The sequence below is a fragment of the Miniopterus natalensis genome, chromosome 6 (assembly GCF_054644295.1).
Source record: "Miniopterus natalensis isolate mMinNat1 chromosome 6, mMinNat1.hap1, whole genome shotgun sequence".
NCBI classification, from domain to species: Eukaryota; Metazoa; Chordata; class Mammalia; order Chiroptera; family Miniopteridae; genus Miniopterus; species Miniopterus natalensis.
Window position 1 is genome coordinate 62,001,513 of NC_142086.1, and position 12,576 is coordinate 62,014,088.

The 12,576-nt window shown below is 36.0% G+C and overlaps 1 protein-coding gene across 3 annotated transcripts in view; it reads right to left on the reverse strand.

Annotated features, from left to right (window-relative positions):
* NAALADL2 (N-acetylated alpha-linked acidic dipeptidase like 2) overlaps window positions 1–12,576 on the reverse strand; it is a 910,351-nt gene that overhangs the window by 232,732 nt on the left and 665,043 nt on the right. For all 3 annotated transcript variants that reach the window (XM_016218033.2, XM_087818309.1, XM_087818310.1), the window contains 2 exons: window positions 8,727–8,870; window positions 632–724 (listed from right to left, as the gene is read on the reverse strand). In XM_016218033.2, the coding sequence (XP_016073519.1) occupies window positions 632–724; window positions 8,727–8,870 (237 nt within the window). The remainder of the gene's footprint in view (window positions 1–631; window positions 725–8,726; window positions 8,871–12,576) is intronic.

Below are 12,576 nucleotides of genomic sequence, written 5' to 3' on the forward strand. Positions count from 1 at the left end.
TGTGTCAGTTATTTTTACATTTTAGCCTGTATAACATTATCTCAAGATTCAATTTTCATCCTATAACAAAGATTAAATTATTTAAAAATTAACCAGGTGATCATTTTCATAAGCAACTTCAAAACCTAAAGTGATGCAAAAATTAGGCAGAATTGTCAGCAGACCAAGGGTCAGAGATGGGACACAGATTAACAATAAGAGATTATATTTGAAGGGGAAAAAAACCCATACCACTAAAATGGAAATATTTTATTTTTAAAAAGGTCTTTTCTTTTTTTAAAAATAAAAATGTCTTCAATGGTGTTATAGCTAATAAAGGAAGAAGAGAAAGAAGACATTGGCTTTTATAGCTTTTCTTCGCCAGGTACATGCCAGTTTAACTAATCTAAACCCTGTTTTCTCGGTTTTGTTTTGATTTCCTCATAGTCTCTACTTGGATTTATTTTTGAAGAGATATGCTAAGAAAGAATAAAGATTTACTCCTGGTTTCACATTGACCCCCTCTTAGGGTGGTATAAACCTCTGGTTCCACGGAAAGTAGGATATATAACTATGCTATTAAATTACTATAGAGCAATTCTTTGTGATGTTTCACATAAAGTGTAGATTATGAATTATTTACCGTACTTACCTGGAGAAGTCAAGCCCTTTAAATATCCAACAACATTAGTAACTGTTTTGAATTTTGTGACTGTCTGAACTTGCATGTTGACAATTCTTTTTTCTGAAAAAAAATAAAAAAAAATAGATGCTTGTTTCTCTATACTCTTATGTCTTCAAACATTCAAATTTATTTATCCAATATAATCAGCAAAATAATTCTGAACAATTACATTTTTGGTAGGTAACTAAAGTTATACTTTTAAAAATATATATATCTTTATTGATTTCAGAGAGAGGAAAGGAGAGGGAGAGAGAGAGACATAGAAACATCAATGATGAGAGAGTTACTGATTGGCTGCAGCCCGCAAGCCGGGCATGTGCCCTGACTGGGAATCGAACCCCGATCACCTGGATCCTAGGTCGAAGCTCAACCGCTGAGCCATGCGCGGCCGGGCAAGTTATACTTTTTTGACAAATATTTATTTAACACTTTGTAGACTCTATTTTCGGGACTTGCTATGCAATGATTACTAATATACAATTGCTTGCCTCATAGAACTGCAGAGCCATAAATAGGCAATTCTAAACTTCATATTTCAATACAACAGAATTCAACATGAGAACACACAGAAGACAACCTTGGGGAGATGTGTACAACTCATATATTTTAAAAAAGAAAAAATATTTATCAGATAAAAACATTTCCAAAGAATTTTAAATACTTTTCTAATGTCAGGAAAATAACATGTGGAAGATAATTTAAACTTTCCTGTATGATTCATTGTTACATCATCACTTTGAAAGCCGTAAAGTATTACACACATGAAAAGAATAAAGATTCTTAAAGCTATATATATTTTCAAATACTGAATTCCTCATTCCCACCAGTGTTTGCAGCTCTCTCTCCTGTGCTCTAAATCTCCACCAGTTGCTCTGCCTTTCTGAGTTCTTCTATTCATGTTGACATTCAAAAATTTTGATAACAAATAGGGCAAAAACGCCAATCAGGAGGGACTCCAGCCACAACCCTAAAGTGACCTTTGAAGGCCTTTGGTGATAACAGGTGTTAATACTGTATCTAATGCATTCTGCAAGTTTCTAGGGGAGGCTGAAGGGCGGCCAGATGGTAGTGTTGGGGCGGGGTGGGGAATGAGCTGACAGCAAAGCAGCTAATTCAAAACAGACATGCTCTAGTAATGTCCAGCCTGCAAATGTCACTTCCGACTGCTAGATGAAAATTAGTAGGATACATAAGTTGCTTCTTCCTTGAATGTACCCCACTAACAACTCAAATGGGAAATCAGTGCACTGAATCTGTAAAAATTATAACTAAAACAAGAATAAAAAGACCCCGAAAGAATACCTGAGTGCCTCATGTATAAAAAATAGGAAATTTGCTTCAAGCCTGAGGATTGTAGTTTTAATTTAAATGCTATGCATTTTTGTTTGCTTTAAATTAATATAGTTTGTTTTTTAGAGCAGCTTCAGATTTATAGAAAGAGTTAATAGAAAGTACAGTTTCCAAATATCCTGCAGCCTGCCCCCAATTGTTAACATTTGTTGCCACTGATGAGCCAATATTAATACATTACTACTGAAGTCCACCATTTCCATTAGGGTTCACACTTTGTTTCCTACACTCATGGGTTTGACAAATGCATGATGACACACATCCGGCATTACAGAATAGCCATCATATGCTCCGTACAGAATAGTTTCATTGCCCAGAATACTGCCTGTGCTTGACCTAGGCATCCTTCCCTCCCTCCCCCCTCCCTCCCCTCCTCCCTCCCCTCCTCTCTCCCTCCCTCCCTCCCTCCCTCCCTCCCTGCCTCCCTGCCTCCCTCCCTGCCTCCCTCTCTGCCTCCCCCCCTCCCTCCGCAGCCCCTGGCAGTCACTGATCTTTCAAATGTCTCCACATTTTTGCCTTTTCAAAAATGTCATATAGTTGGACTCATATGTTTGTTTTATAATAATGATTTAATTCCCTGTTCTAAGTTTGTTCCAAATAATCCAGATAAGTGTGCATTAGATAAAAAAATCATTACCATATAGTTTTCTAAAATCTTTCCAGCTTATATTTTGGTTAGATATAGATGAAAACTTTTCTCTGGTTTTCTAAGATTTAATATTAATTTTTTTTGTAATTCAGCAGTAAGAAAACCTTACAACATATACAAATGTGCATATATAGTTAATATGAATGTGCAATACACTGGTTGAAAAATGTCCATACATTAATAGAGTGTCTTAAAATTTATAATAGCTATTTTCACACATACACTACTTCTCATTGGATCTCAATAATTCTTGAAATCACCAATTTAAATAGTTTTTATTATCTTCATTTATTGAATGAAGCACATAGGCGCAAAACTGGGACTCAAACTCAGGTCTTCATATAAATATCATTTTTATCTGAACAATAAAGCATGTGTGGCTCAGTGATTGAGCGTTGAACTAGGAACAAAGAGGTCACGGTTTGATTCCCGGTGAGGGCACATGCCAGGGTTGTGGGCTCAATCCTCAGTAGGGGGCGTGCGGGAGGCAGCTGGTTGATGTTTCTCTCTCATCGGTGTTTCTATCTCTCTCTCCTTTTCCCTTCCTCTCTTGAAAAATCAAAAAAAAATATTTGAAAAGAAAAAGATACAGAAAGATTGGAAGTTTAAAAAATATAACATAAAGTTACTAATAAAAAAAAAAGCTAGTGTAGTTAAATTAATATCAGATCAAATCAAATTTAAGGCAGGCCTTATAGATATAAAAAAGATCACTTCATTTGATAAGTATTGTAACTAACCAGGAAAATACGATATATTTGAATTTATAAACACCTAAAAAATGACCTCAAAAAGATATAAATAAAAAGTTGACAGAACTATAAGGTAAAATGGACAAATCTATATTCACAGTAAGGGATTTTAAAACTAATAATAAGACATAGACTATCTAAATGACCTGATTAAGGAATTTAGTCTAAATGAATATATATATAAAACTCTATGCCTAACAACCACACAGTACATATTCTTTTCTCTTGGGCCATAAGGGAGACCTCAAAGAATTGAAAGCGTATCTAAATAAAGTAGAAACAATACATTCTAATGGAAATCTAAGTTGCTTATACTCTCAGAATCGTACCACGATGCCAAGTAGCATGTAAGTGCCTAAAGCATGGTGGGAGAGTCCCGGGGGCTACTTCCAACTTAAGCAGAACCCTAACAGGATTTTTACAGAGAGGATAGCATTTGCACTGAGCTTTAGGGAATACTTGAGTCTTATAACATGGAGACACAAATGACATATTTGGATAATACTAAATAAAATAATAGTGAGGAAAAGTGGACACCTGAAGGAAATAGCAGAATATAGAACCGGAAAGTCATTGAGGAATCTCTGGCAGTTTCTAGGTTAGTAAATGACAACGTTAGCCCATTGTGAAAAAAGGATCAGCAAAATATAAAGATAGGGTTACCTCTAAGGGATTTTGTCATATTATATATACACACACACACACACACACACACACACACACACACACACACACAATAAAATTTAGTTGGAGCTGCTATAATTTGAAAGGAGTGACAGGTACTTGAGAAATAATGTACGAAGAAAGTAAGAACCTGTAAAAATTGCTGAGAAACATTAAACATTGGATAAGACTTGTTAAAGTAATGTTTTCTTCAAAGTGTACATCTCAGGTGGTCTTTAGGCCTTTTAGCAAACAAACAATAAGTGTCTAGACTGAATCAAAATGGAATCATTTCCTAAAATCAAAATTGTTGAGACAGAAAGCCGGAAACTTGCAAAACTCTGGGTGAATGACAGATCTGTGTCACCCTCAGTCAACCCAACCTGCACTCCCCAGGATATAGAGAATTGACTGTACTTTCTGTTGACTTTGGACAATAGGTTTCCCACCTACGTTCACTCTGTTTAAGAGCCTTGATGAATAGTCCTTCAAAGTGATTTCTGAAGCTATTTTTCCCTTTTGTCCAAGGACTTCAGACTGGCAGCTCATGAAGGCTGATCTTTAGTTCTACGAATACTCTGTTATCAGCTTCCAGCTCAGACTCCTAGGTTCACTGTGCAACTGACTGCTTGAAAAGCCATAAAATTGGGGTGTCACCATTGCGCAGTTCAGTGACTCCTAACATCTAGTTTGTATCTGTCACAACTCCAATCATTCTTTCCTAAAGAATTCTAGCTCACTGAAATTTTTTGTATAAAGAGTGGTCACCATATCTACATGCATGTTATATACAAGTCATCTGAACAAATTAAATTTTTATACCATGTTCTTCTGGATATATTTTTACATGTTGATGGCTAGAATTTATCAAAGCTCACCTTTCTCTAAAACAAGTTCTCCATTTTCTTAACTTACTTTTTATATGTCTCCTGAGGAATTTTCTTTTGGGGCTACTCTGAACAGGTTGATTGGTCTCATATGTAACAAAAACAAAAAAATGTTGGGTACAACTGTAATAACATTTCCAGTTAATGGATATTTCCTGAAAACCTAAAATGTACTGCTTGGCAATAAATTTTAGCATAGCAAAACTTAGTGGATACTATGTTCAGTACAACATTTTAAATCTCTGCTCAAGAAATGATAATGTATACTTTTAAGTAGCTGTTAATAAATTACAAATGTACATTTTTTAAATATAAAAAAGCTATGAACATCAGTAGACATTATATTATTCTAATAAAAGTAACTTTCATTAGAAATATATAAAATTTGAATAAGAAAATAGTTATTATATAAATGTAGGATATGTATATAAATTATATATATCCATATGAGAAGATATGACCTAAATTTGCTTATGTAAAACTTGTCATCACATCATTACTATGGCATTAAGTTTTAAGCACTTTAGAAAGTCATTTTTCTATTCATTAAAAAATAATTCATAAAATATCAAACTGTTTCTTTTAACTTGATGCATTTATATTTTCACCCTAAATTACATTAATAGATTTTATACTTACTTCTCTCCTTTTTAAAATATATTTGTGGTTTTTAATCAGAAGCTATGATTGACATCTGATCGTTTAAATTTCCATGTTTTGGTTGATTCTCAAGGAGAAAGACTGACAACATATTGGACCAATGGGTAAGACTCACAAACTGTGAGACAATGAAAAATGATAGAGAGTCAATATTCAATTATCTACTCAATGCAAACTATATATATATGTGAGAAATTTTATTCTGCCCCTTTTCTATGCTTCATGCAATTCTCAGTTCTCTCGGTGCCTTTTATAAAAACACCATGCTTTCCATTTCACTTTGCAGAGCCTATTTCATGAATATAGATAATTCCTTTGTTTAAAGTTTCATGGTCTGTATTAGTTATGTAGCTTTTGGCTGTGAGAAACTGAAAATCTAACATAAATTTACTGACAAAATTTAGGGGAGGAGGTATGGACTCAATCAACGGCCAGTTCAGTAGCTTTGGCTTCAGACAAGGCTTTATAACTGAAATGCTGTGGACAAGGTTTTCTCTCTCCTTCTGGCACTCTCCCTTGCTCCCTATCTTCCTCTCTCCTTCCCTCTCTCCCTCTCTCCTTTTCTCTTTCTCTATCTCTCCCCATGACTCACCTATATGTTCCTGGTTGGCTGCAGTCTTCCATAAGGCAATGCAGTCAAGGTCCCAAGAAAGCCATCAAAAGATCACAAGGCTGCATGCTTTCTGGTTCAGCCCTATTGAGTCAGCTCAAAGTCCAGAAATTGAGTCTAGGCTGTCTGGATAGACTTAGATCTTGAACCAATCACTAAAATATGCTGGATGTAATATGCCAGTGAACTTGAACTACTCAGGATATGTTTCTATAGCTTGGGATGCAGTCAAACCTGCTCATACTATATTCCTGGGAAATAAAGGCAATAGTTCAAAATGGGAGAGGGGCAAGTGAATGCTAAGAAAGCAAATATGAGAGGCAGATGTCACTACTGATGTCCGGACTTTAGAGAATTCTGATTCGGTGTAGAGGTAGGGTTAAAGAGGTGAGATAAATAATTAGTAGATTTGCACACATATTTAATGTACTTTTGTCTAAATTTCTAAGTGAAGATTTTCTACACTAAAGCTCAGGATTATACTTAGAAATTTCAACAGTAAGATATAATTATAATATGCTTTAAATTATTTTTGTAATCCATAAATTATAAGCATTATTTTCATTCCCCAAAAATAAAGTATCTCATTCTGTATCCTTTTCATGCTTTATCCTGATATATGTCATAGTGAGCAACAAGTGTGTTTATGTGTCAATGTGAAAACTCTGAAGCTAATTAACTTGGCTGTGTCATGAGTATTATTACCCAAAGCATTGGGGTAAAGGGTCATTAGCCTATATTTAAGATTGGTTTAAATTTAACAACTCAGACTGTTCAATCAATATTTGGAAAATCTAAATGTAATACTTTGTATTAAAATGATGAAAGAAGGACCCGTTCTAACATGAAATATCATCTCAATTTAAATACATCTCTTTGAGTTTTTCTAAAACCAATGATAATCACTATATCCATGAGAAAAAGTTGATGTAGCTTAATTCACTGGCAAACAGGCCTATCCTGTTGTTTCTTTAACACTGGAGTTATAAACAGGTTTCAGAATATATCTCAATACTTCTTCTCAGCTTCATATATGGTCCTAAATTATTGCAGAGATACAGCTGGCGAGTTTGCTTTGCTATGCTGTTACTAGGCAGACATTTAACATAGTGTGCAATGCACTGATACAGTTATTTGATAAGGAAGACAACTGCTAACTTAACATTTTACAGTACACAAAAGTACTCAGAAGTCCACCATGATTGAACCCTCAGGACAACTTGGGATACTAGAAGGTTAGATATCCTTGTGCAGAAGCAGATGCATAGGTCCCAGCAGGCAGGTGGCGTATGGTGCTAGCATGAGGACTGTCGACTCGCTGAGGACAGGGCAGGGGCAGGAACGCATAGGGGTTCCGAATATTTATTGAATTAACTAATCAAATAATTAAATCTGGGCTTAAACCTAGTCTTTTAGAGGTCCAGTGCTTTCCTTACAACTAAAGTATTATTACAGTGTTGTAATAATACATATTTTAACAAATAGAGCCCATAATGGTTTGTGGGCTCAGAAGACAAAACAAAACAAAACAAAACAAAACAAAACAAAAACTCCTTAAGGGCTTCTCCATTCTACTTCGAGGACACAGGCTTATCATTGTTATCCGTATTTCCCACTTTGCTCAATCAATAATCAGTTCAGGAGGCTCTCAATCTATGAAAAGCTATGTCTCTACCTGAGGGCAATTCTGAATGTATTCATATTTTTTTTTAGGCTTCTTCAAAACATTTTATTTTTATGCGTTTGTTATCAAGAGAAAAACAGATGAAATGAGATAAGGGTAGTTGAGCCTCCAAGTCTGGTCACAAAAACAGAGCCCCTCAAGTTGAATTTCAAAGTGACTAGATGCAAATTTAACAATCTGTAAAGAGAATCTCCTCTTTAGAACTCTAATGCTGAGGCTGGAGGCAGAAATAAGAGGCAGCCGGTGGCTTTCACCCCACCACAGGTAGCTTAACGACTTCAGTTTTATCCTGTGTGGTCCAACAAGGCCTGACAAACTGCACTGCAGTAAGAGAAGCATCTCCTGGGCAATGATGCATAAAGACAGAGGGATTTTTTTAGTCAATTGCAGGAATTAGGCTTTAATGCTTTCTACTAAAGGACTTCATACCCCAGATAGCTGACTGCTTTCCGCTGAATCTTGGCAGGCAACACTGCTGCTGAAGCTGAAACTGGGAAGCTATGTTAAGCAGATTTTCATGAAAGTACAAAATGCTTTATTTGTAAAGCTGCTTTTCTTTATTGCAGTCCAAAATGTGTTTCCCCTTTTTTTCAGTCTCTCAGTTTGTTCAACCCTCAGTCTTTATTAAAATTACCTTCCAAAAATGTCCCTTAAAGAGCCAGAGAAGGTAAATACTCACCTCATCAAAAAATACATATATATACTTTTTAAAAAGCACAATCCTATTCATGTCAATTTAAGAGATTAAAAATGATCACAGTTCTTACAAAAGCTACAAGGCACACAGAAAGACATTAAATACGTTACCATTATGTGGAAGTTCTAGAGGGCTACAGACACCGTTTTTGGTTCCACCTGTCGATGAAGAGATCAGTTTTGCCACGAGAGCCGCCGAGATGGGCTGCACTAGTAGAGAGGTGAGGTTTGATCGGTTTTGCCTAAAGCTTCCAACTGTATTCAAGAGAGAAAGGAACAGAAGCCTTTGTCAAGAGAAATTAAAAACACTAGAAGAAAAGTGTTTATTTGTAGTAAGTATTTACACTATAAGTGGTAAGTTTATTTTGTTCATTTATTCCTTAGTTACACTCTGTCTACTTATTAAAAATGATTTGAGGTACTTAGTAAAAATTCAATCCAAATACTGCTATGCATGTTAGTTAACGATAGCAGATTGCACACACACACTTACCTCCATTCTCCACTGGAATGACAATAAAGGAACCAAAAAAGCACTAATCCACATGGGCCAAAGGAATAAAAAAGACATTAACAATAAGATTCTACAAGCTGTGAAGCAGATGAATTATTGTCAACTGATAATAGCAGACCAAGGAGACCGAAACCTAAGCCAACAGAACGGGGAAGCTGAAAAGCAATGCTGCTTCTGCCACAGACAGCTGTAGGAATTGCCAGCACCAACTACCTATTAAAGCAGGAGAGAAGGAGGGGCTAGAAGCAGGAGGACTTGAAATTCTGATTGTGAGGGGGTCTCTCCTGAACCCCTCACTCACCCTGTGGGTGTGAACAGTGCCTGTTCCTTCCTCCTTCACTCCTGCAGAAAACTGGAAGTGGGATGCTGAACAGAGAGACACCAGAGAGCGCGAATGGTGAGTCTCCCACTTAAAATGGGATGGTGTCATGATTGCTGAGGCTCTTCAGATGTTTTCCTCTCTTGGCGCCCAGAATCCTTCCTTCGAGTTAGGGCAGCAGAAAATTCACTTCTAGTAAATATGACCAGGTCAATGGAGAATATGTAAAAATGTTTAAAACCTGGAAGTCTACCAATATAGGCACTCACCCAAGGCACCCTAAGTTAAAACCCATTGGTCAATAAATTCCAGCCATACAAAGAACTTTGAGTCAACATAATTAAGTTTGGCACTCTTAAGTGGGAGCCCTCATCCAAGGACCATGCTAAAATGGCACAGCTGCAGCAGACCTAGTGAGGAGAGGAGTGGAGCTCAAGAAGACAAAAATAACTGAAATGCTGGACCTGTGTTGATGTTAATGTTAATGTTAATAACTGGGAGAACATTTACAGTAAGGTCAGAGAGTTAGCATGTGAAGAGTTTCTAGATACAAAGAAAAATAAGAAATCTATGAAATGAGACAACTATTAGCTTCAAAGGGATTACAAAGTTTTTCAAGAAAGAAATATAGTCATCATAGGGTGTGAATAATATTTACATAGTCATAATAACATTAGCCATGACCTTTTAAAACAAAATTGATATTATTCTATAGTAAAAAAGACAAAAGGGAAAAAATCAGGGGTGAGGGTACATGGAGAATTTGAAAGAAAATTAAATCTTTCTCTTCCATAGTGGTAAGTCAATGTAATAGATAAAACTGAAACATGAATTCAACTCTTTAAAATGCCCTTGTGACACAGAGAGGTAAATATAAAAAATAGTTAACAACTAAAAATGTTGAAAGCAATTGAGTATTTGCCTTTGGGAGTTAGAGACGGGAAAGGACACAAGGAAGTATGGAGAAGGTGAAATATTTTTATAAATTAAGTTTTGCAGGAAGATTTGACTATATTCATCTATAAGTTTGAGAAAATAAAAATTAAATACAAATAAAAAGAAAAAACAGCTATGATAACATAAGTAAGGGAAATATACACAAGTACGTAGTGTAAAGAGAATGGAGAGAATGAACTAAACTGTGCTTAAGAACTAAGATACCTTATTCAGTTTATATATTTATCTTGACTCAGAAAATACACAAAGGAATGACTTTATCAGGCAGCCAATAATGTTTACAAACATAGAGCTCTATTTTTCAGAACTTTTATTAGGAAAAATAATTGCCAAAGTTTTTCTCAAAATTTAATTTGATAGGACTGCAGGGGGTGCAGAACTCAATGATACTGGTATCCAGCCTCCAGGAGGCAGATTATAAATGAGAAAATATGTTACAGAAGTTTTTCCTTAATTTATCAACTGGAAAACCACAGGACTAAAAAATGATATTTAGCTTAGCCCTGTGGCAACCATAGAAGCTATGGCTTTGAAGAAAAAAAATAATGAAGATTCAGGCTCAGGATGGGTTTTGTTATATAAGCACTCTGCTGCTCTAATAATTCAGTAACTGCTTTATATGGACGTGTGGCAGTGCATTTTGACCACAGTGCAGTTCATTGCTTCCTAACCATTTGCTTGTTCAAAAAGTATGAAGAATTTCAATATGGCAATAGCGGAGCATTAAATTAGGCATGAGCCCTCTAATGGGGGTCCTGGAGACTACACGGGTTGCCTGCCCATGAACCGGGTCCTAGTTCGCACAGGAGATGCCAGTAGCAATACAGCTGGCTGAGGTACACTAAAGGGGACTTTGGGACCGCAGAGAAATTGTTCTCAGCCACAAGTGACCAGCCCTGGAGTCACAGTGATAAATATATCAAGACATAAGCATTGTGCACACCAGCTGGAAAGCCTTTGTACAGCCATTTCCTCCGCTTCTCTCCTCATGTATTTCCTCCCTCAGCCATTACCTTGGATACTTTTAGGGTACACAAGACAATGAAATTCTGTAGTCTCCCCCTTTTCAGCTACCCACAGTCAAGTGAGGTCTGAATATATTAAGTGGAAAATTGCAGAAATAAAAAATTAAGAGGTTTTATTTATTTATTTTTCTTAACTTTATTTTTGTTTAAAATATTACAGATGTCCCTTTTTCTCCCCAATGACCCACTCCACCCTGTCCCCTCCCCTCCCCACCATTGTCCGTGTCCTTGGGTTGTGCATATATGCACATAAATTCTTCTTTAAAGTGCATATCAATCTGAGTAGCACGGTGAAATCTCTCACCATCTTGCTCCCGCCTGCCCGAGATGTGAATCGTCCCTTTGTCCAGCGTCTCCATGCTGTATATGCCACCCACCTGTTAGTCACTTAGCTGCCTCAGTTATCAGAGAGAGAGAAAATGGAGCCCAGGTACAACCCAAGAATAAATTATAATTTCATGAATCCCAGACTTGGTATATGTTTATGCTTCCCCAGCTAACGCTCTCCCACAGTGCACATATTACACAGGCTTTTAAAATCCATCCCCCAAACTCTCACTCATTAACCTTGCTCTGGGGTTTTTTATGGTAAAAAAGAAAGGTTTTTATAAATAAAATTATCTTTGAGATATATTTATCTGTTAATAAAAAATCAATAAGTGTATTCTGTTTCCCTCTACAATGCTCTATTAACCATATGAAACAATGCACTTAAAAGTCACATATGAGTGAACTTTAGACCATACTTGAACATCCACAAATCTTTGATTTGTTGGGCTGCATAACTAACAGACTTGCATTAATTTTGAAATATCTGAAGTGGTTCATTAACTTTTCACCTTCAGCTTAATGGCAGCTTGACAAACAGTTTGCTTCTGAGAGCAGATACTAAAAGCAGGACTTTACAGAACACTAAGATTGAATTATAGACAAGGGTTTGTTGGTTTTTTTTCTTAAAAACTTGTTTATTGAAGAAAAGCTTAGAAAAGAACTACATTTTTACATTATTAAGAGGCTCTGAATAAAATCAAACACATGTATGATTTTTATTCAGTTATATTTTAAAACACATTAATTATAAGAATCCATTGGATATGAGATAAAAATCAGGGAGATTACACACCTCAATGAAAAGGGTACAATAAC